The sequence below is a fragment of the Glycine soja genome, chromosome 11 (genome assembly GCF_004193775.1).
Source record: "Glycine soja cultivar W05 chromosome 11, ASM419377v2, whole genome shotgun sequence".
Lineage (NCBI taxonomy): Eukaryota > Viridiplantae > Streptophyta > Magnoliopsida > Fabales > Fabaceae > Glycine > Glycine soja.
This window is the reverse complement of record NC_041012.1, coordinates 8,128,491-8,152,213: the sequence shown is the minus strand read 5'-3', so window position 1 is coordinate 8,152,213 and position 23,723 is coordinate 8,128,491. Positions and strand designations below refer to the sequence as shown.

At 30.9% G+C, this 23,723-nt stretch overlaps 2 protein-coding genes and 1 non-coding gene across 4 annotated transcripts; 2 read left to right on the top strand and 1 right to left on the bottom strand.

Annotated features, from left to right (window-relative positions):
- Positions 1-424: 424 nt before the first annotated feature.
- LOC114377379 (peptidyl-prolyl cis-trans isomerase CYP21-1-like) lies at positions 425-6,051 on the bottom strand. 2 transcript variants are annotated; one of them, XM_028335855.1, is made up of 7 exons: positions 5,707-6,049; positions 2,334-2,424; positions 2,094-2,141; positions 1,767-1,790; positions 1,502-1,684; positions 1,296-1,371; positions 425-869 (listed from the first exon to the last, which is right to left on the bottom strand). In XM_028335855.1, exons 1-7 carry the CDS (start codon positions 5,830-5,832, stop codon positions 707-709), a joined length of 711 nt encoding a protein of 236 aa, XP_028191656.1. In that variant the 5' UTR covers positions 5,833-6,049; the 3' UTR covers positions 425-706. The 2 variants fall into 2 exon arrangements, with proteins under 2 accessions (XP_028191656.1, XP_028191657.1); XM_028335856.1 differs by lacking the exon at positions 2,094-2,141 and having other exon boundaries at positions 5,707-6,051.
- A 12,749-nt stretch (positions 6,052-18,800) lies between these two features.
- LOC114375314 (protein NUCLEAR FUSION DEFECTIVE 4-like) lies at positions 18,801-22,516 on the top strand. The gene is made up of 3 exons (XM_028333089.1): positions 18,801-19,296; positions 19,438-20,243; positions 21,582-22,516. The coding sequence occupies exons 1-3, from the start codon at positions 18,955-18,957 to the stop codon at positions 22,048-22,050; spliced, it is 1,617 nt and encodes a 538-aa protein (XP_028188890.1). The 5' UTR covers positions 18,801-18,954; the 3' UTR covers positions 22,051-22,516.
- A 1,109-nt stretch (positions 22,517-23,625) lies between these two features.
- TRNAE-CUC lies at positions 23,626-23,698 on the top strand. The gene has a single exon. It is a non-coding gene; the product is annotated as a tRNA-Glu (tRNA).
- The last annotated feature ends 25 nt before the right edge of the window (positions 23,699-23,723 follow it).

Sequence of the window (23,723 nt, the reverse complement as noted above, 5' to 3'; positions counted from 1 at the left end):
TGTTAAATTTGTATCGCCTAAAAAAGCCTTTTAGGATTTAATAAATTGATTTATTTAAATAAATATATTTACATTTGTAATTTTGATATGATATTTATAATTTTAATAAATTTAGATTAGATATAATATTTGATCTTTTCCAAACTCCGTAACCTATATATTTATAATGCCGAAAGTGATGTCACTTTCGTACATTATTTTTTTTTACAATTAAGGAGAAATAGAAGGGGAGAGAAAAGTATGGAATAAAATCCGTTATGTGATAGAGGAAAATAAAGAGAGAAAAATAGAGTTATTAAAAGAAAAGTAAGAAAAATGTTATCTGAATAATATAATTCTTTTAGGCATATCTAATTACGGTAACCTTTCCGGCAGAAGAATGCATTTGCGCACAGAAGATTCAACGGAAGCAAGACGAATATAATGATTTCCCCTTTCTCTACAGAAAAGGGCCGTGTTCAATATAAATAAACAGGAATGATTTAAAAAAACATAAAAACATAAAATGGACTTACCAAATATATTGCTTACATTAAAAGAAACCGGGCTTCAGTATATTTTTAATAACAATCTAGTATCTACCAATTCTTTTTTAAGTCAAGTTGGCATGTAAAGCATGGTTTAAGACTTCGAATCAAGATCAAAGACAAACCAGCCGTGTCTGCTATCCAAACCATAATCCAAACATATGTTAAAAGGAGGAAGTTCAAGTTTCCTCATCCCAGTGGATCTTTGGTATCTCCCCAGAGTCTGCTATCACCACCTTCTTTCTGGGTTTTCCACTGTAAGTTCCGGCTCCCCCTTCAATTACATACACAATATCCATGCCTTGAACAACCTTGCCAAAGACAACATGCTCTCCATCCAACCTGGAAAGTTTACAAGTAAATTGATATCATACTCATAACTATAAACCAGTGATGATGACACAATGAATATATATTTTGCCTTTAAAAGAACAAATTCAAAGGTAGTGTCAATCAATCTATATATAGAAAGTATACCAAGCGAGAATTCTTGTCATTGCGAGAAATCACAACTATAAATTTTGACCACTAGATCATATTTGAATGAATGAGATTAAAAGTTAAATATATGATCTTAACCATCCATGTATGATTATATGATCTAGGTTTATAGTTCTTATTTTTCTCAATAAATCAGTATTCTCACAAGTGTGTGTGCTCGCACCCTAAAAAGACTGCTCTTAACCTACGAGAATTTGATCCAACTGCATCTGATCCCCAGTCTAGAAATCGTCCAAACCATACACTACAAGGACAAAAATAACTTACCATCTGGCCTTCACTGTGGTAAGGAAAAACTGTGAGCCATTGGAATCAGGTCCTGAATTTGCCATAGAAACAACTCCTGCAATCATGGGAGTAAGATTTCATAGAAACAACTCAAACACATATCTTAGAAATGACAGAAAAACATCAAGTTATAAAAATATTAATAATAAAATGAAATGCTTTCATCCAAGCAAATTGTTACTCACCGGCATGAGAATGTTTAATCTTGAAATTCTCATCAGGAAAGGTGCCACCAAAAATAGATTCAGACCCTTTACCATCATGATGAACAATGTCTCCACCCTGAATCACAAAACCAGATATTATCCGATGAAATGGTGTTCCTTTGTAATGAAGCTTTATGCCATTTTCACTCTTTCCTTTCTCCCCTACACATCATGGAACACTCCTAATCAGTGCAAGGACCGATGGGGATTAAATTAATAAACAAAATGAAGAGACTACAGCTACCTGTACACAAAGCTCTAAAATTTTCTGCAGACAGAAAATTCAGTCATTAGAAATTGCAATGTTATAATGTATAAGCCTTACTGTATGTAAATAGCATACATATACAAGGAGAAAGCTCCATCAAGCACATTTAAGTTTGAATTTACAAAAATAACTGAAGTCCAAAGTAGACACCCTGTACAAAAGGGTGAAAGAAAATGAATACCCACAAAAATTACATTTTCTACTAAAGAAGCCGACCCTTGGTTCATGCAAAATGAAAATTTATATTCTTAAAACAATTAAGTTGCAGACAAAGGAACATGAAACATAAGAACAATGACATACCCACAGTTTTCGGTACAACTTGGCCATATAATCCAATCACTATCCTACCTGTAGAAGTTATTGCATACTGCAGGTTGTCAATATCAGATAGGACAGGAAAAATAGCATTTTTTAAAAGTTGATTGAGCATAAATTGTTACTTCAATTTTTCTACATCCTCTTGGTCAAAAAGTATTTCACGAGTCAAATTGATTTAAACGATTGCAATGAGTAAAATTTCTAAAAATACTGCTTGACAACCTAAACGCTGTTTATCAATATCAATATCCAAAAATACTCTGTGTGTAATTTCTGGCTCCTCTTCTGGTTTCTCCTCAATGATCTCAACAACCTACATCAGAAAAGGGAAAGTTTATCAGTTAAGATGAAAATCATAAGTGGAAAAATTTTACACATGGCCTAATGTTGATTACAACGTTTTAGAGAGGAATAGAGAAGAGAAAAAGAAAATAACCTTGAATATGAATATGATTTGATACAATGATCTTATTCAAAAGACTAAGGCACTAAGCCTTTTTATACTAATGAATAGACTCCTAACTGCTCCTACATTATAAATCTAAATAATCATCTTGAATAAGAATTTTTAAAGATCTTTTCTTAAATTAAAATGTTTTTAGAATTTATTATTAAATGAGAGCTCTCATTCTCATTAAGTCATATGTCTTGTTCTAATATTATATGTTGAGCATTTAATTTTATTTCTCTTAAATATACTTGTTAAATTTAGGGTTATATATGTTTGAGGTTTCTAATAGATGATTATTTGTTTTGGGTCCCTCATAAATTTTTGTGTTGCGTTGGATCCCTGATATATTAAAACTTTTGTTTTGATTCATTGACGTCAATTAATCATCACTACAGTATCACCTTGGACACCAAATGATAAGATAGAACGGGCCATCCTCCTTGACATTTGCCAAATGCACAAATTAAAGTTTATGAACCTGCTAGAATGAAGACACAATAGCAGCAACAGCAAGAGATAGAGATTTGTTGAGATCCCACATTGTCTAGAGATATGGCAAATGTACTCCTTATACCTTTTAAGAGTCGTGTTAAGTTAGTCCCTAAGCCTAAAATTCTAATATAGTATTTTCAAAGTCTATCATGTATTGGGCCACCAATAATTGCCCATGCTCTAGATGTCTATTCCTAGACATGAGGGCTGTTGTTATTGGGCCATCCGCATTTGTCCACGCTCTAGATGTCAAGTCCTAGGCACAGGGGGGGTGTTAAGATTGCACATTGACCAAAGATATGGCAGATGGATTCCTTATTAAGGCTTGGACAGTCTTCAGTTTACAAGCTAGTTTTGTAGAGTTGAGTTATGCACTAAGCCTGAATTCTAAGACTAAACATGCTGATAAAATGCACAGCAGAAGAAATTAAACATGCTAGTGAGTAGTACCAACGAAGCTCAAAAACTAAAGAAGAACACTAATGTTAGGAATCATTGGATATGTACTGGTGGCAAACAACAAATAGCAAGGAACAAGAGAAGGATTTGGAAAGAAAGACATTGTTACAATAGACTTCTGAGCAGCAACTCAATAGCAGAATAATGATGGACAAGTCACAATGGTTAGTACAGCTCTGATACCATGTTGAAGTAATATGTATTTAGCCAAAAAGGAGAGAAGATAAAAAAGATAATAATCTTGAATTATTAATACAATTTGTTGCACTGATCTTATTTAAAAGACTAAGGCACTAACCTTTATTTATTCTAATTAATAGACTCCTAATTTTACTTAAATAACAAAACAAAACATGATAATTATTAAGAAATATGAAAACTAATCCTAGGAGATATTATGGGGTAAGAAACTAATTTTAAAGGATAATCTATGATACTCCAAGATAACAAACTAATCCTATGAGATAATTTAAGATATTCTATAATAAATTAAAGATATTTTCCTAATATTCTAACACCTAATCATCGATTTCGAATCAAATGATATACAAGTCGATGATTATGTTTATAAATATTCAGTGTTAAAAATGGTGGTCTCAAAACAGGTCCACGTGTAATATAGGGGACAAAAAAACTTCATTTATAGTCAGAGTGTTTCTCATACAACTTCAACCAAAGAACCTCTACTAGATAGAGCTACCGCCACAACCAAAGAAGCAGGTTTCAATCTTCATGATAAAAATCATAACTGTGTTTACAAATTGTTTCAAATATAGATAAGGGTAACACTCCAAGAAGCAGGGAATGCTCATAATATGCTGGGAAAGAGAAAACATGATGGGTTTATTTCAGCAAAAGACTCAAACTGAAATCAAAGGATTTCGGCAGTATTGCTTACCCAGGGACTACACTTTTTTTTTCATATTGCCTTTCTCATCAAAATACTATCCTCTTCTGCAAATGCCACATTCTTCTACCCATACACTCTCCTAATCCTGTGCCACTTGAACTCCAATCTATCTTACCTTCCATCCATCTTTGTCCAGTCAGCTCATAAATGTTAGACCAACCAATCTCGGGGCTGACACAACCGAATTGCTTGAGGAAAAGGAAACCCCAGCAACCATGCACTCCCGCATCAGTATCCTTGTTTCATCAATTTCTATCACATTTCTAAATGATCATAGCCTTCTGTGAGCACTAAATGCACCCTGTGCCTTGGGAACCTATAGTGTAGATATCCTCTCCCCTAATACTTAAAGGAATCATTGGGAACTAAAAGATTCCGTATCTCCACCCACCTTTTGAAGCTCTCATTATCCTCTTCTTTCTAAAGCTGGGTTACAAGGCACGGGTACACAGAATTGATCTACAGAGATGGATGCTTCTTCAAACTGGCTAATGTGTGTTATGAGCATGCCCCTCCCTTTTTTTTTTGGATTGGCAAATGCTAGTTGTTAGTTTTTGTTACCAGGGGGATTTGAACCCACAACCTATCCCTCCCTCCCTTCACCCTTTACCATCAAGCCAACCTTATATATCTAGTATGACCCTCCCTTGATTCACTTTCAGGGCTAAACCCCCATTTTGTTCTTGAGCTGCTCAAATTGTCTGCTAGTCTACAGATGGAAGTTTTAATACATTACCTAGTTCATACTTTTAGTACTACATAGTGCATACACTAACCCAACCAAAAAGGAACTCAAACAACTTACTTGAATAAATAAAGAAGGAATCGATTATAATGCAAAGCATGCTACCCAGCCACATCGCAATCCACAGAATCTAGCCATGAGTGATTCATCATTAATCAAATTAGATTGCATAGACAGCAGCCAACTAATAATGGGAATAACTACAATGGCAAAAATTAAAATGCATCCGAAAGCAATACAATTCAATTACACGAAAGAGTTTAATTTCGTAAGGTGCACTTCCTTAGGGTGGCATTACAGGTAAATGTAAGCAAAATTAAAATACAAAAAACTCCATTTTGATTTCATTCTATCAGTAACAGAAAGTAAAAAAGAAAGAGTAAAACGAAAACACGTGCCAAATGATTGGAACGGAACGTTCAGATCTATGGAAACAACCTCACAGTAATATAAACAATTATGGTACGAAAACCGGCCCAATTACCAAAATCAGATCCACAATGACAACAACATACAAATGAAAGGTTAAAGGGCGCACCTGTTTGGGATTAGTAAAACCATTGGTGGTGGTAGAACCAGAAAATGTGAAAATGAGGAAAATTGAGAGAACAAGGAAGAGAAGGAGGAATCGTGGGTGAACGAGAAACGCGATCGCTCTACGCATTGCTTCACTACCTTCTTTGTGCAGTTATACACAATCAATGAAAAATCGAAACTTTCTGATCCCCCATGGCAGATAGCATACTGGGTTTGTCTCAGAACGTGGGGCGCTTTGTTAGTGCAAAGTAGCTGAAGCTGAAGATGGTTCAAGCTCGCTATAGAGGCCGGTGCGCAACGCGAACCAGGAAAAAAAGTTGATAAATTAATTTAATTTGAAAATTCGGAATATTGAGGTCTTGATTATTGGAAAAGCCTCACAACATGTGAGAATTTTATTCCCAAAATACTGTTTGAAAGAAATTCATAACGTGTTGTTAAATGAATTAAATTACCATATAATTGATGTTCAAATAGTTATTTTTACAGAAACATTTAACTTTTCTGGAAGCATATATTACATTTAAATATTTTCATAACAAAATACATTATAATTAAGGCATCAGATTACCCAATTCAAAGTTGAATGTATTTATATTAAGAAATTGTGACCAGTATTTAGTTCAAAACTCTTTGAATTCCTAACGAGACATGTACCTCAACTATGACAAAATATACTTTATTTTATTTTTAAAAAAATTACCTTTAATAAATAAAAAATTTTAAAATGGTCTAGAATTTATCTAAATTGTGTGTTAGTATTTTGAGTGTGATGTTTAAAAGGTATTTCTTTAGATTAAAGATATTTTTTTTACTGAATGTAATTATATTTGAATTAAGTAAGATTATCATCGATTACAGTTTCTTCTTTGAACACTTAACATGAGTATTTTAAGTGTAACATAATGTTTCGAAGGTATAAAAACAATTTTGAATGGAAATAAACTATTAGAGAGATACACTTTGAATGTAATCAAGGAATAATCCATCAATCTTAGACATTTAACTCATAGCTTCTTTATTTTATACACTCATTGTTTGCAGACTATATGAGGGTCATGCAGCTTTTATTGACATAGTTATTAATACACTTTATAGTAAGTGAAAACTACTCACAATAATCTAACTTGTTCTACATTCAAATCAATATAAAACACTAATGAATTTTTCATTTTTAAAGTATGTTTTTCGTTAGTTTGTCAAGTGCTTACAAATGACTAATCTCATCATACACTTAATAACAGGTAGGAATGGATCAGTCAAACTTATACAAATACTTACATAAGATTACATTTTCTAAACAAAAATAATTTAAACAAACGTAATAAAAAAATTGTTTATTTTATTTAAAATAAATATTTTTTAATAAATAAGTTAAATAAACGGGTCTATATATCCTTACATAACTAAAAATTATTGATTATTTTAAAAATTTAGAAAATTTTGTATTGTAAATAAAACACGTTCATATAAAAGAAATAAAAGTCAAAAAATATATAATATATTAAATTGAAGGCATAACATTTGTAACACAAGAAGCAACATAATTAAGAAATAACACGTGAATTGGAAACTAAACAAATTTCATATTATAAAAATTATATGATTTTTTTATTAAGATTTCTTTTAGTATTCGTGACGTTAAAAAATACTTTCTTTTTGGTTCAGTGCAAAAAAACTATATGCCCTGTCCCTGACGAATCATTTCAGATTTTGTTGAGAATGCATGCCCCAGTGGCCAGTGCCTTATATATTCTTCTGTCCGTTTCTTCGGATTACAAGTCTGAATTTTCCTCAAAACAAATTTTTATTTCCTGTATATCAATTAATTTCCCATTTTGTGCGTGGTTTAATAAAAGAGCACTGATATATCTTCCGAATTGAGGAGCGAGAAAAAAACGTCCGAATCATTAACAATTTAACTTCTGTCATTGCTCGTACTGTAAGATAATAATTTAATTTATTTTCAAGACAGATTTCACATTATAACTGAATCGGTCAATTTTTCGGCAGAATTAACCGAAGGATAAAGCATTTTCCTTAATAAAATAAACAGAAATATATATTTTATATTGAGATTTAATTTTTCTTCATCAAATTTAAAAACGTATTGTTTTAGTCTATTATATTTTAAATGTTCATCATATGACATATATAATTCTTTTGATCGACATTATTAACTTAAGTAAATCCGTTTATTTAAATTTACTTGTTAAAGAAAATGTTCATTTATTACCAATGATTCTAAACCATTGTGCTACATCAAAGTGCATCTAAATGTAACACTACAAATGATTTTTACATGCAAAACAAAAATGATAATTGATTTACATCTAATTTGATGTGACCAATGGTTCTCAACCATATATTCGAAAATACTAAAATTGATTTTTTTTATTCAAAAAGATTAAGACAAAACTTTTATAAATATAAAATAATTAAAAATATATTTTATTTTATTCATTTATTTGGCACTACCGAAACATATAAAAATGGTATAAAGTTGTTTCGTGTTGCACAATAAAAAATATTAAATTATAATTTTGATTGTTGTTTAATTTTTTTAAAATATGTTTTTTATTTATGATATATACCCAAAATTTTACATTTGATCCCTCATAAATTTTTTCTTTGAGATGAGTTCCTAATATTTAAAAAAATTTGTACAAGGTTTCTACCGTTAGAAGGGATCCGTTAATTATTGATGTGGTTGTTAACTCGACACAACAGCAAGCTACGCGTGATGTCATGTCAGATTAAATATGACATGTAAGCTGATTACGTGTCGTCTAACATGACATTATATTTTAATTAAAATAAAATAAAACAAAAAAAGTGGAATTATGAAACAACCCCAACTCTATATGTGCTGGAGCTTGGTTTTGGTCGTGGAAAGGTTTAGTCTTTCTTAGGCATGACAATGAAATCTGTATCCACGGGTATCCGTCCAAACTTATCCCGATTTTGTTGGGAAATAGAGTTGACCGGGTACGGGTTCGGGATTACGGAATATCCGACTTTTTTAATTGGGGTCGGGAGAGGGGACAAGGATGTCACTACCTGTCCCATACCCGTCCCGATTATGAAAGTATTAAAATTTTATTAATTACTTGTTAATTTTTTTATAATTTTTATATAATTTAAGATTATTTTCTTGATGATTTTTGTAGACAGATGTTTTACAAATACAAGTAGTTAAAAAAAATGTGTAACAATCAAATTTTCAATATAATTTTTTTACAATTTTTTTTACAAATATAAATCAGGGACGGGGCGAGGACGAGAATACCCGATACTCGACGGTTATGAAGATGGGGTAATAAATTTTAACTCATCGGGTATTGGGAACAAGTACGGGTATATGTTAGAAAGTTAGGGTCAGGAATTGGGGAGGCAATACCCGTCCCCGTCCCGCCCCATTACCATGTCTAGTCTTTCCAAATCTCTTTCTTGAAGGTCAAAGGTGCTAATGATTTTTGCGATGTTCTTAGGTTTGTGTGTCATCTCCTTTATTGTGTCAAAGTTCTTAGCTAGTGTGCAACCATCTCTCTCATCAACCCTATCATCGACGCACACCAGTAGCAGCCCCAACGCCCGTTTGCACAACTCCACAACCACCTTCGACTATAGTGCCTGCCACCCCCTCTCCTGCCACAATTGCAACCCCACCACGTCGAGGAGGGTTGATGGGTTTTAGAATCAAGGGTTTAGTGGGGACAAGGTGAGTGTCAAAGGTGAGATTATTGTTGAATTAGGAAACCAATTTGGGAATTTAAGTGAAATTGAGGAACAAGATGGGAATAATGGTGTTGCAATGTAGGGGATTGGACAACAAACACAAGGTGGGGTTGTTGGGATTGTTGGAAATGGGGGTTTGGTGAGACAAGGTCAAGGTGGTGTTGGTGACGGTGGAAATGATGTTGGGAACAATGTAAGAGTTGTTAGTAATGTTAATATTGGAGGAGTTAGAGGTGCTAGTGGTGGTGGTTATGGTGCTACTACTGCTAGTTATGGTGGTACTATATTGTTTGTGGGTGATTTGCATTGGTGGACTACTGATGCTAAGCTGGAAACTAAGCTTAATAAGTATGGATCTGTGAAGGAGGTGAATTTTTTCAATGAGAAGGTGAGTGGAAAGTCAATGGGCTATTGTCACGTTAAGTTTTTTTGACCATTATGCTGCAATTGCTTTTAAGGAAGGGATGAATGAGCATGTTTTTAATTTTAATTTAATTTTTTCATTTAAATTTAATTAAAATATGATGTCATGTCAAGCAACACATAACTAGTTTACATATCACACTTAATTTGACATAACATAAAAGATAGTTTGTCAATGTGTCAAGTTAACAACGATATTAGAGATAAAAAATTTCAAATTTTAAGAACCCATCTCAAAGAAAAAATTTATGAAAGATCAAGTGTAAAATTTGAGTATTTATTAGGGATAACAAATATATTTAAACCTTTAATTTTTAATATGAAATTATAACTTTTTAATTTTTAATTTTCATATTTAAAAAAATCTATAATTTTTGTTGGATCCTAATAAGAATGTCGTCCTTCTTATCTTTAGCATTGTCATCTGATTGTTGAATGTTGATAAGATGAAGGTACGAATGTATGATATGTTGATGACTGTATAATAGGCATGAACCAAACATGGTTTGTTCTTATCTTCAACACTGGTGGGGTCTGAGTGTTGATAAGATCAAAGATGTATACCTTTTAGTTCAAATTTCATATATATATATATTTACTCTTTTACTTTCCATAATACCGAAAAAGCATTAAGCGAACGAAATTTTATAATTTTAATTAATAATATATAATAGTAATAATTAATACAAAAAGATATTATAAATTTAAACATTTTTTCTTATATCTTACTATCACTCTTTTTTTATTTTTTCTTTTTTATCATACCACTTATTATATATTTTTTCTTTTTTATATCTCTTAATTTGCTTCAATCCATATTTGAGATAGACTTTAAGTTAGTCATTACTCTTATGATAATTATTTTTTAAAATTACGATATTCTTTAATAAAAAATAATAATTAATCTCATAAAATATTAATATATATTTAAAAAATAATATTTTTTAATATATATTTTTATTTTTTCAATACACATGAATTAAAAATTAAATTTATGATTTTAAAAGATAAAAATTATTTATTATTTATGACACGGTATTTTTATTATTAGGAGATTATGATATGATATGTTGTATATCATATATGTTGTCTGATTGGTGATGAATATGTCCAGTACGTCTCAGTTATAATTTATAGGCCCGAGGTCTAATCTTACCATATCAACTGCAAAAGGCACTCCTTCATCTGAGTCAAGTTATAGTTATGTTATGGCTGTCCTTTGGCCCACACGAAGAGACACTTAATCACGTGCTGCCTAAAACATACGGAACATGAGCTGTCTTGTACGGCCGTGCCCATACGCGGGACAGCTGTTTTTTGTTTTCCCCTCCCTTTTTCTTATTGTTTTTTCTCCAATCACCATAAAGCATAAACATTAATCATTTATCATACTACATTCTTAAATATTCCAAATTAATCTTATAATTATTCTAATATATTTATTACGAATGTATTTTAAGATCTGAGTAATCTTAAATTTTTATTTCATTAGTTTAATCTTTTATAAATAATATACTAACAACATATCTAACAACAATAATTTTAATAAAATTAAATATATATTTCATTATTTATAAAATTTAAAAATATAATTAAGTCAGATATTATCAGAACTAATTAGACAATAATATTTTATAAAATATATTATATATTTTAATTGTATTAGTTTTTTTGTTCTCATTAAATAAATTATAAATAATTAACAGGATGAAAATGATGCGGACATAAAATAATAACAAAAAATAACATACAATCTTGTGATATTATATTTTCATGTTTATTTTAATTATCATTTATAAATTTTTTATAGAAAATATAAGATTAAACTCTTTTGTTTTACTATAAACAATGTTTTTAACATACTTTATTATTTATATTTTATTATATAATATTTATTTTCTTTTGCTTGATATTCAAATTAGTTATATGGATTGATAATTTATTTTTTTAACTTATATTAATTTTTCGTCATTTACTTACTTTTAAATTTAATAAATAACAGTATTATATAATAGTATAAATGTATAGTCCATACCTATATTATTATTTGTATTTTTTAGTTTACCGTGTGATGGATACTAACTAGTTAATCATTAAACCATCACAATTCACACGGTAAACATCCTGTATATTTATGTTTCGCAAATTACAAATACATATTTTTGTCACTATCATATCTAAAATAGGAGCCTACTCAATTAATCTTCTTTTTAGCCAAAGACATGTTAATTGTATAATGTTTTATAAATATATATTTTTTTATAAAAAGTGAAAATGTATAACGAACGGTAAAATAAAAAAATAAAAAAGTATTCTAAAAAATCTTATATAAATAATCTACCCACTCCTTCCGAAATGAGCAAATTAGGCAAAATTGGAAAGTTTCAAACGGATCATCAATTGGTTAGGAGATATTTGTTTCAAGTTTCCAGGTAATAGGACTTGGGAATATCATATTCCTTGGTGTTCCTAATAAATAGTGGTCGGACATTATCTCTTTTGTTGATGTAGTTCTTGCTCGTATTTGCCCTTTTATGACATTTCAACACTTAAAGATCTCGATTTTAAACAATAAGTATGATAATAAAGTGAAAAATGGTCTTTACCGGAATGATTCTCTCTATTTATATAAATTTTGTTGAACCTTGGGCCTTCGTGAGCAAATTACCATTGAGATCATATGCGCCTAAGTGTGATTAGGGGGTCTAAATCGTTAATCCTTTTAGATTATGGTATGTCTTGTTTCTTAAAGGGTTAGATAGGTATTTAGCAAACTAGGCAGAATACCTATTCGGTGTACCAGGTTTGGTATAAAATTTGTAAAAATATTCCTAGTAAATATTTGATTCGAAGGATTGTAAAATACTCAATTGTTTTGTTGCTTATTCTCATGAGAATGATGGGTAGATTGGATTTCCAATGGGTATCGAAGTTATTTTCTACAATAACTACCATACCCCGCACATCATTGGCTCACATTTCTATTTTTACTTTTATTTTTTATTTAATTTTTTTTTTAATTTTTTTCCTGAATTTAACAGTGTCAAACAAATATGTCTACAGGAATGATATTTCCCAGTATAATATTTTCAGGAATGTGATTCACAGGAGTAAAAATTCTTACCTTGAAACAAACATCTCCTTGACATTGTATTTTGTTTTAGGAGAAAGACATGACAAAAGAAAAAAAGGAGAGAGGAAATATAAATAATAGTACAATTCACTTTATTTCATTGAAGGAAATTTTAAAAGGACAAAACAATTAATGTTAAGAAACAAATGACAATTGAAAATAAATCACTAGTTTTCTATTCATTTCAAATTTTAATTTTTTTCTCAGTCCTTATTTTATTTTTCATTTCAAATTTTTAATTTAAGCAAAAGGGCAAGTGTTGTTAACCAATAACCTATTTTTTATGCATTTTTATTGTTGCTATAAACTTCTGTGTTATTACTGTAAAACATAAAAAAATAAACTTCTATGTTATTCATTAAGTTATAAATAATACCTGTAATTAATTATAATATTTTTATATAGATTTTAATCAATAGGATATATTGTGTACTAAAAGTATAAGCCCAGTGTAATGATTATCAAGGTGCATTTTTTAGGACTCAATCTCTTGTTTTAGGTTTCGAGAAAAAAAAATTATTTTCTTTATATGATTTTTATTATCAATTAGCCCAGTGTAATGATTATCAAGGTGCATTTTTTTTTTGTAAATGAAATTCGACCTTTTCTATTATTTTTATTAATTTTAAAAATACTTCATTTAAAAAAAATAGCCTAAAAAATAAAAATATGTTGAAGTGAAGCATTAAACGAAGTATTAGTATGATGGTATTGACGTTTCCACGTAGCTGGTCTTTTCTCCGTTTTTTTTTTCACATTAACATTTTAGGTGACCCGATAATAATATCAAAGGAGAAAGCAACGCCACAAAGAAATTGTTGCTTTTTTATAAAAAAGAAGAAGAAGAAGAAGAAATTGTTGCTTGCTCTCAGAAAAATAGGAAGTTTTATCGAAGTGTTAATTAAACGTTTAAATGTTACCAATGAAGGATAATTCCATTATTAATTAAATCATTTTCTTCTAAAATAGATGTATTTTTAACGTGTAAACTCAAAATATAAATTTATATAATTTTCTAAATTAACAAATACGTTTTTTATTGTCTAAAATCCTACTGGCTTGGCATACATTATTAAAAAAAAGAAAAGAAAAAGAAAAAGAGGATCCCATCAATTGTCTTGACATGGTATTCAAAATCTAAACGAAGCCCCACTAGCCCACTTGCCCTTTTCTTTTCAAGAAATTAATGTGACTCTGAATATTAGTCGACATCGTAAATAGATGTGAAGTTGCACGTCAGTTGCAACTATTATCGTTTTGGAATTAAATTTCCATTTGGAAAAGATGAAACGTTGATGATGCTTAATTTTTCAACAACCACTCAGCAACAGGGTCCATTTGTTTCAGTTTTTTCAGGGAAGAACTTGTTGGCTCACAAGATCTTAGTAAGAAATCACCATACATGTTTAACAAATGCTTTTGTATTACATTTCCCTTCCAATATGAAAATTTTCAGTCTTCAATTTTGTTCATGCAATTTACGAGCTGCAATGTTCAAAACATGAATTTCCTAAGTAAGGGAGGACACGCAACCAACGTGGCATCTCTAACCGTGTGTGTTCCCATTCCAGCTGGGGAAGACCTCTTTCTCCTCCCTTTATCTTTCCCATAAAAAGCTCTTTTTTACTTCTGTATATATCACTTTTCAGCACCTAGTTGTGTTTGATCGTTCACCTTCAGATAAATTATTACATAATTAGTGTCACTGCATGCATATATATGAGATTAGTTTTTACCTAACATGCACTTAAATTTTTTTACTTGCAAAAAGAAAAAAACACTTTATTATATGTTACTCCAACCACTTACTTAATAATTTATCCTTACAATAACGTCGGTTTCCTGTTTCGGAATTATAAAGTTCCATGCTTTCAGCAAAGTTTTGTAATGCATTTTTGTTTCGTCACGTTACACGAGTTAGACGACGCCCATAATTAGAACTTAGAAAGCAAATTGAACCAAAATTCAGCTACTAATTACGATTTTGAGCTGAATAAGTATATGAATAAGATTTGCAGACTAATCGACAGTCGTACCAACATATGTAGGTGGTAAGTGGTTGAGAAGAAAAAGTTATTAATAAATGGAAAATATAAGCCACTACGTCGACTACGATGGGCCTAAATAGAGGATTTAGGTTATTTATAAAAATTCTTAAGCTTAAACATTATTGTCGTACACAAAAATAAATAGTAAATGTAATTTATAATATAGTAGACTTTATTTAATTTACAATATTTTATTAGTAATAACTATTTTCATTAAGCTATATAACAATAAAAAAAATTACCCCACCTTGACGCGGTCAACGGAATCAAGCCCTTTATTTAAATGGTTTTACACTTTTACTTCAACACACATTCTTATCAATCACTATCACGAAATTTGTTTAATTATCTATTTGAAGTCACGCCAACATGCTGTAAAGCAACAATTAGCATTTCAATATTTACCTACTTTTTTTAGCAGAATGAGGTTGCTTTTGGAGCTTATGACTTCTAATGGCAATTAATTTATTATTTAAAATAAAAGAGCATCAAACAAAGTTTAATTGGTAATCTGATACACAAATTATTAACAAGTGGAAAATATAATAAATATAATTTATAATGGAGTTTAATTTTTTAATATTTTATATTGATAACGTATATTTTCATTTTAAATATGATCGAGATGAGTTTAATCAATATTAAAATTTATACAAATTTAAGAAAATGCTCCCACCCGACGATGGAATCAAGCCCCTTTTTTTTTATTCGTGAATCATGCCGTTTGTTCAAAGAGTTTTAATGCAACTCACATGCTCTTATTTGCGCTATAGTATTTTTTATTTTCTTATCAATTAGACAAATACCACTAATTTTGTTTAATTATGTATGAGTCACGTCATCATGTTGTTGCAGACTTTTTTTCCTTCTTCTTCAAGCAAAATATTATTATCTCCATAAATCATGAGATTAACTTTTAATGCATAAAACTTATCAAAGCATATTTTATCTCTTCTAATAAAATCTATTTCATACGCATATTTAAGAAACCGAGTAATCTACTAATTACGTTAAACCTTCTTGGTAAAATTTACCTACTTTTTTTTAGCAAAATGGGGTTACTTTTTGGAGGTTATAACTTTTAAAGACAATTTATAATCATTAATTTATAATCAAACTTTATCTATTTAAAAGATATATGGACAAAAAATGAATAACTAAGAATTAGAAAATGATTTTTTTATAAAGAAATTAGGGCACAATTGAAAAATATCAAGATAAAAATTGAATAGTTAAAAATTGAGTCACACATCAAAACTCTTAATAAGTTTATTTTCCCCTTTAAACAAGGATGTATTTATAATTTTTATTTCACATTTAGCTATTCTCCCTCATATTGCATTGGTTTATTTTGGAACAAGGTGATACCTCCAATCACGATTTCATTCCCAAGTAGAGAATTGAACATCTAATCTTGATTAAGATACTAAAGGGTTGAATCATTTGTCAAAGACTTTGTATACTCTTATGAGTATTTTTTTTCCAATCATGTTATTAATAACTCACATTTGTGGAAAAAATTAACTTTTAATAGTTTTTTTTTTATTCTTGAATCATGCCATTTGTTCAACGAATTTTAATGCAACTCACATGCTCTCTTATTTGCGCTATATTATTTTTTATTTTCTTATCAATTACTCAAATACCACTAAATTTGTTTAACTATGTATGAGTCACGTGATCATGTTGCAAGCTTTTTTTTCCTTCTTTTTCTTCAAGCAAAATATTATTTTCACCACAAGTCAAGAGATTAACTTTTAAAGCATAAAAATTATCAAATTATATTTTATCTCTTCCAATAAAATATTTTTTTATACGCACATTAAACACATGTGAACATATTTAAGAAATGCAGTAATCTACCAACTATGTTAAATCTTGTTGATAATATTTACCTACTTTTTTTTAGCATAATGGGGTTGCTTTTTGGAGGTTATAACTTTTAAAGACAATTTATAATCACTAATTTAAAATAAATAAAAAATCGAACAAGTTTAATCGTTAAAATTTTACATAACTTAAAATATTAATTTATATATATATATATATATATATATATATATATATATATATATATATATATATATATATAAAAGTTTAGGTTACATTTGATATGAAAAAAATAAAGGACATGCACAGCCCAATTTTATGTCCAACGTTTGATGTTAAAAATTGTTATGGAATAGAACAAATTAAAGAGAAGGCGCTGGACAGAAAAAAATAATAATAATAATAAGTTGTTACTCACGTAATAAGTTGTCCCAAATACAAAACATGCAAAAGACATAAATATCTACTATCTCCTTTTCTTTCTCCCCATTTTTTTTTGTTCCACCTATTAATTGATGCTGTTTATGATCATCTACTGATATGGTAGTTTTGTTAGTATCTTTTAATTAGCTATTATTGTTTTAGCTTATACTTATACATAAGACAAAAAACTTGTTTAGTAACTGAAAAACACACCCTTAGTGACGTAATGTTTTTTATTTATTTATTACTTCCTGTTCGTTGTCAGGTTATTACAAATTTACAAATATCAAACTTTATCTATTTAAAAGATATATGGACAAAAAAAAAAAAACTAAGAATTAGACCATAATTTTCTTTATAAAGAAATTAGGGCACAATTGAAAAATATCAAGATAAAAATCGAATAATTAAAAGTTGAGTCACACATCAAAACTCATAAGTTTTTTTTTTTCTTTAAACAAGGATGTATTTATAATTTTTATTTTACATTCAGCTAATCTCTCTCATATTGGATTGGTCTATTTTAAAATATAATAATACCTCAAATCACAATTTTATCCCTAAGCAGATAATTGAACATCTAATCTGAATTAAGATAATAAAGTGTTGAATCATTTGTTAAAGACTTTGTATACTCTTATGAGCATTTTTTCCCTAATCATGTTATTAATGTAAAACATTCATTAATAACTCACATTTGTGAAAAAAATTATCTTTTTAATAGATTTTTTTATCGTCAACTATATTTTTCTTTTTTATTTATGATCATCAACCCAAGACATTGCTTTAAAATGATTTAAAATGCTAGTTTTACCTTGATGAATAACTTATTATAATCAATCTTATTATGGATAGATTCATATTCACTTCCTATTGTCACATCAATTTTTTTTTATCAAATACTTTAATGTGAAATTAAAAAATAAATTAAAATGACACTATTTAGTTAATAATAATTGATATAAATAACAATAATTTGTAATTTTTAATAAAAGGATTTAAAATTTGAATCCTAATTAATTCATGAAATAAATTATGTTGAAAAAATAATATTTAGCTACCTACTTTGTATTGATATAATGCTATAAAAAATAGCACTATTTAAAAAATATAAGCAACCAAATTAAATAATTGAAAATCCAAAATTACACGTATGATATTATATGAAAGTTGAATCAAACCTATATTGTATATGTATGATATTCCATGTCTGAATGTGAATGCTTTTTTTTCCTTGAATTCGCTTTTATGAAAATGTCAACAACCATGAAGAATCAAGTGGACAAGGCGGTGCTTGGTCCCACGAAACTTACCGAGTTACCGACTATTCGTCAAAACTCAAAAATATCATGAATGTTAAAAAATCCAAACAGGTACTATCTGAATCTGACAAATGACAATGACCTCGGACGAGTACAGTGTTTGCTTTTTTTAAGTCACACGTTTCTACAAGTTTTCTTCCCACTGTCTAATTTATATTTAATTAAAAAAGGAAAAAAAAAATCCTCCACGATTCCGGTCCATTTGCCGCTACAGTGATTACACTCATCTTCAAGGTTACGGAGAAGGACAGAGGAAACGTGAACAAACTTTTGGGGACATTGCTATAAGTACAACAGATGCGTCCTCCATTTCTCCATGTCTAATTAATTTCATGGGTACCACTACCACCTTTCCGCCTTCAGCCGTTTCAACCACCAGCAAATGGCTGGGCTTCGTGGCGGCCGTGTGGATTCAATGCATCTCCGGCAACAACTACACTTTCTCAAACTACTCCGACGCCCTCAAATCCCTCATGCACCTCACTCAGCTCCAACTCAACAACCTCTCCGTCGCTAAAGACGTTGGCAAAGCCTTTGGGCTTCTCGCGGGCCTGGCCTCCGACCGCTTCCCCACTTGGGCCATTCTCCTCATAGGCTCCGTCGAAGGCCTAATTGGCTACGGAACCCAATGGCTCGTTGTTAGCCAAAGAATTCAACCCCTCCCCTACTGGCAGGTATACTCACTTTATGTTTGCAAATGTTAGAACTTAGAAATACCTTGTATCGTTTTCCACTTAATTTCGTTAATAGTTATGCTCATACCTTTTTCTTTCATTTGAATTTCCTAATTGGTCGTCGTATTTGCTTAAACGCAGATGTGTGTGTTTCTGTGCATGGGAGGGAACAGCACGACGTGGATGAACACTGCCGTTTTGGTAACATCCATTCGGAACTTCCGTTCAAACAGAGGACCCGTTTCGGGCATTCTGAAAGGCTTTGTAGGGTTGAGCACTGCGATATTCACTACTCTCTGTTCCGCTCTCTTCGCCGACGATCCTGGCTCCTTCCTCATCATGCTCTCTGTCATTCCCTTCGCAGTTTGCCTCACCGGTGTGTTTTTCCTCCGGGAGATTCTTCCCGTCGCCTCCGCCGACGCCGACGCCGAGGAGGTAAAGTATTTCGGCGTCTTCAACGTCGTGGCGGTGGCAATGGCGCTTTTTCTGTTGGCGTATGGGTTCATCCCCAGCCCCAGCATGTTGGTGTCAAGAGTGTTCGTGGCGGTTTTGGTTGTTATGCTGGTTTCGCCGTTGGGGATCCCGGTGTACTCGTACTTGAAGGGTAGCTTCGGAGAGGGGAATGACGTGGAGGGGCAGAGGGTGAAGGAGCCGTTGCTTCAGATTCCGGAGAAGGAGAACGAAGCTGTGGCGGCGGAGATAGTGAAGAGGGTGCCGGTGGTGGGTGAGGAGCACACGATAATGGAGGCGCTGAGAAGCGTGGATTTTTGGATCTTGTTCGTGTCGTTTCTGTGTGGGGTTGGAACGGGTTTGGCAGTGATGAACAATATGGGTCAAATCGGGTTGGCTCTCGGATACCCAGATGTCTCGCTCTTTGTGTCGCTTACAAGTATTTTCGGGTTTTTTGGACGGATCATCTCGGGTACTGTTTCGGAGTTCACCATCAAGTAAGTCTTTTTTTTTTCTTTCTTTCTTTTTCGAACAATCCATCGAGCAAGTCTTACCAGAATATTAGTTACTACTATATTAACCAACTTGCATTTTTATGAGACTAATTTATGCACCCTTTCACTTTCTTTTTCTTGAAGGAAATTATAAACAATTACTCTTGCCCATCAACGTGTTCCGCGAGTTTATTTAGATCAATTTTTAAGTACACTTTATTCAAATAAATTAGAAAATACTTTATAAGTTGGTAGTTTATTTTGTGATGATGTTATACAAATTTAACACTATTGTAGTTTTTGGTAATAAAAACAAAATACCCGCAATCTGGGATATATTATTCAGTTCTACAACAACAACAAAAAAAGAGTAGATGTTGCAGTACTATTTCAAACAACAGATATTCTCCACCCCTATCTGGGATATATTATTCATAATCATCTTTACATTTATTAAGAATCACTTGTCTAATCATACATTTACTTATTGGATTGTTAAAATATTCGTGGGAATAACGTAGATATTTACGGTTTCTGTTATTTCCACTTTACAGGTTACTCTTTTCTTGTTAATAAAAAATGAAGGGATTTCATTTACTATTTTTTTTGCATTTTTTAATATTTTTTCCAAGAAAATGCATCATATAAATATCAAATAAAACATAAGAATGCCATATTTTTTTAATGTAAGTTGCCTATTTTGACTTTAAATATTTCACTCCCTAATTTCCTTTTGAACTTTTTGCACTTCTTTTTATTTTTAAAAAAAGTTATATTATTTTGTATTTAAAATTTGTTTTTGATGTATTTATTATTACATTGTCCTTTAATCACATATTATATTATATCTTATAATATTCTTAACATTATTGAGATTTATGTATATATTCAACAATGTTTGCATTAAAAGTTTTATGATAGTTTTCAATCTTAATGATATAGTACTTGAACGTAACGTTTGTCGAGATGCAAAAGAAAGTCAGGTATTAATTTGTTTGACTTGATTTCGAGCATGATTGGTCAATTATAGTAAGAATCAAATTGTCACGGTTTGGTGTGTCATGTGTGTCCTTTTAAGTTTAATTGTCTATCTCAGGGCTTAACTCTGAAGTGCCAAATCCTTATTATATATATCCTCATTCCTCAAACGCTGTATTTTATCGATGGAATTAGTGTTAAATGCTGGTTATATGAAAATATATTACATTGGCGTTAGATTCTCTGTTTTGTTAGAGTTTCTGTAGGAAGACAAGAATGATCTTTTATAAGTTATAACTATTACTCTTGGTTCATCAAGTTTGAACTGTCTTGTTAATTTTCAATTCCAAATTTTCTTTACAGGAAAGCTGGAACACCTAGACCTCTTTGGAATGCAGCATCTCAGCTTCTAATGGCTGTAGGTTACATACTCCTGGCCATGGCTATGCCAGGTTCCCTATACATTGGGTCTATTTTAGTTGGCATGTGCTATGGAGTGAGGCTTGCCATTACAGTCCCAACAGCCTCAGAGTTATTTGGACTCAAATATTATGGTCTCATATACAACATTCTCATCCTTAACCTTCCCTTGGGTTCTTTCCTTTTCTCTGGTCTGCTTGCTGGCATACTCTATGATATGGAGGCAACTACAACAGAGGGAGGAGGCAACACGTGTGTTGGAGGTCATTGTTACAGGCTAGTCTTTGTTGTCATGACTGGAGCATGCATTGTTGGCTTCTTCTTAGACATTCTGTTGTCAATCAGAACCAAGAATATTTACACCAAGATTTCCATGAGCAAGAAATCCCTAGCAACATCCAATAGGCAGTGATTCAGAATGGTATGACATTCCTGGGATTGATGAACTTTATGCTCAAGTGATATCTCAAGATCTGTCAGCAAGGTGACTTATCCTATCAGATAGTTAAAACTCATTTTTTCAATAAAGGAGGGCCGTTTGTCATGTACTGTAATTTTTATTTATTTATTTTTATGATGTGTTTGGAAGGATCAGTGAGAATTCTTTTTGTTCCATATGGAGAGAAGTGCATTTAGTATCGTGAGAGTTTTTTGATAGATTAAAATATTATGCTGTTTGTTTATGAATTAGACTGGTGTAGTGGTGTTCTTAGCTGTTTTTTTCGTACCAGTCAGTGTTGTTTGGCTATTAGCTACAGTCACTAGTCTATGTCCTAAGTTTGCAAGTGGCCATCCTAATGTTGCAGCAATCTTTGGCATTGTAACATGTGTTATTGGCAATATGTTCAATGAAGGAGGCAACAGGTGCAATTGATGCAGTAGGAAAATAAAATTTATTAAAGATTATGCAAATCAAATGGTACTACTATTTACGAGGGTGGAGACCACTCTAGAGTTGGCTTGCAGCTTCCAAACTACAGTTTGCCAAAAACAAAAGCAATTTTTAACTTCTACTCAAACCATGACTTGGGACTCTAAACTATATTCAAATATAATTTAATAGTGAGTTTTCCAAATAAATAAATTATACATGAAATTCATTTTGCATTCTCCAAATTAAACATAACATCGGGAATGCAAATAACAATCTAAATATCCACTTAACATTTTGTATATCATGTAGGGAATCCACATTCATTATCCCGTGGGCCGTGGTTCTTGGATCAGGCGCATGTGAGTGTCAACTGATTCCTGAGGTTTCAGCCTTTTGGCAGTGGTCCTTTAAGATTCCTTATTGTGTAGAGACCACTTTGAGGTCAAGAAGAGACTAATTGCTGCTGGCTGCTTTACATTTTGGTGGTGGGTTTTACATATTTGGGTAAGTGGTCAAGTAGTCGAATGATCAAGATGTGTTTGGACTAGCAATAATGCACCATATAAGGGTTATGATACTCGTGTTGTCCTTTAGGTGTTGTCAATGCAACCAAGAATTGGTTGGGATACTTGTTTTGAACAAATTTAATGACTATAAAATGGGTTGTGTTGTTTATATAAATTCGATATCAAATAATATTTTTATGTCTATATTTCTCCATCTAATAATTTATTACATCTTATACTTGTCTTTCTTTTTCTCTAAAATTCATTATATACCCTTCTTGTACATGTAACTGCTCTATTTTTTACTTAATAGTATAATTTTTATATTAATTGTATTTAAAATTAAACTACTAAAAAGAAGAATTATTTCATTTTTTTTTATCCGCATGTCAATCCTTATCGCAATTGAGCTTGAATATGAATATTCAATTTTTATCTAAATTGTAAATACAATTAGACATAAACATCACCCAATTTTAATTATATAGGCTTCAAATAAATATCAGATTGATTGGAAATTTAATTGTTGAGCAAAGGGATGATGAAGGTTAATTAAGATTTTGTAATTTTTTATTAGAAATAAAGTACGAAACATGTTTGCAAGAAATCCGTTGTAGTCTAGTTGGTTAGGATACTCGGCTCTCACCCGAGAGACCCGGGTTCAAGTCCCGGCAACGGAATTATTTAATTTTACACAAAATGTGA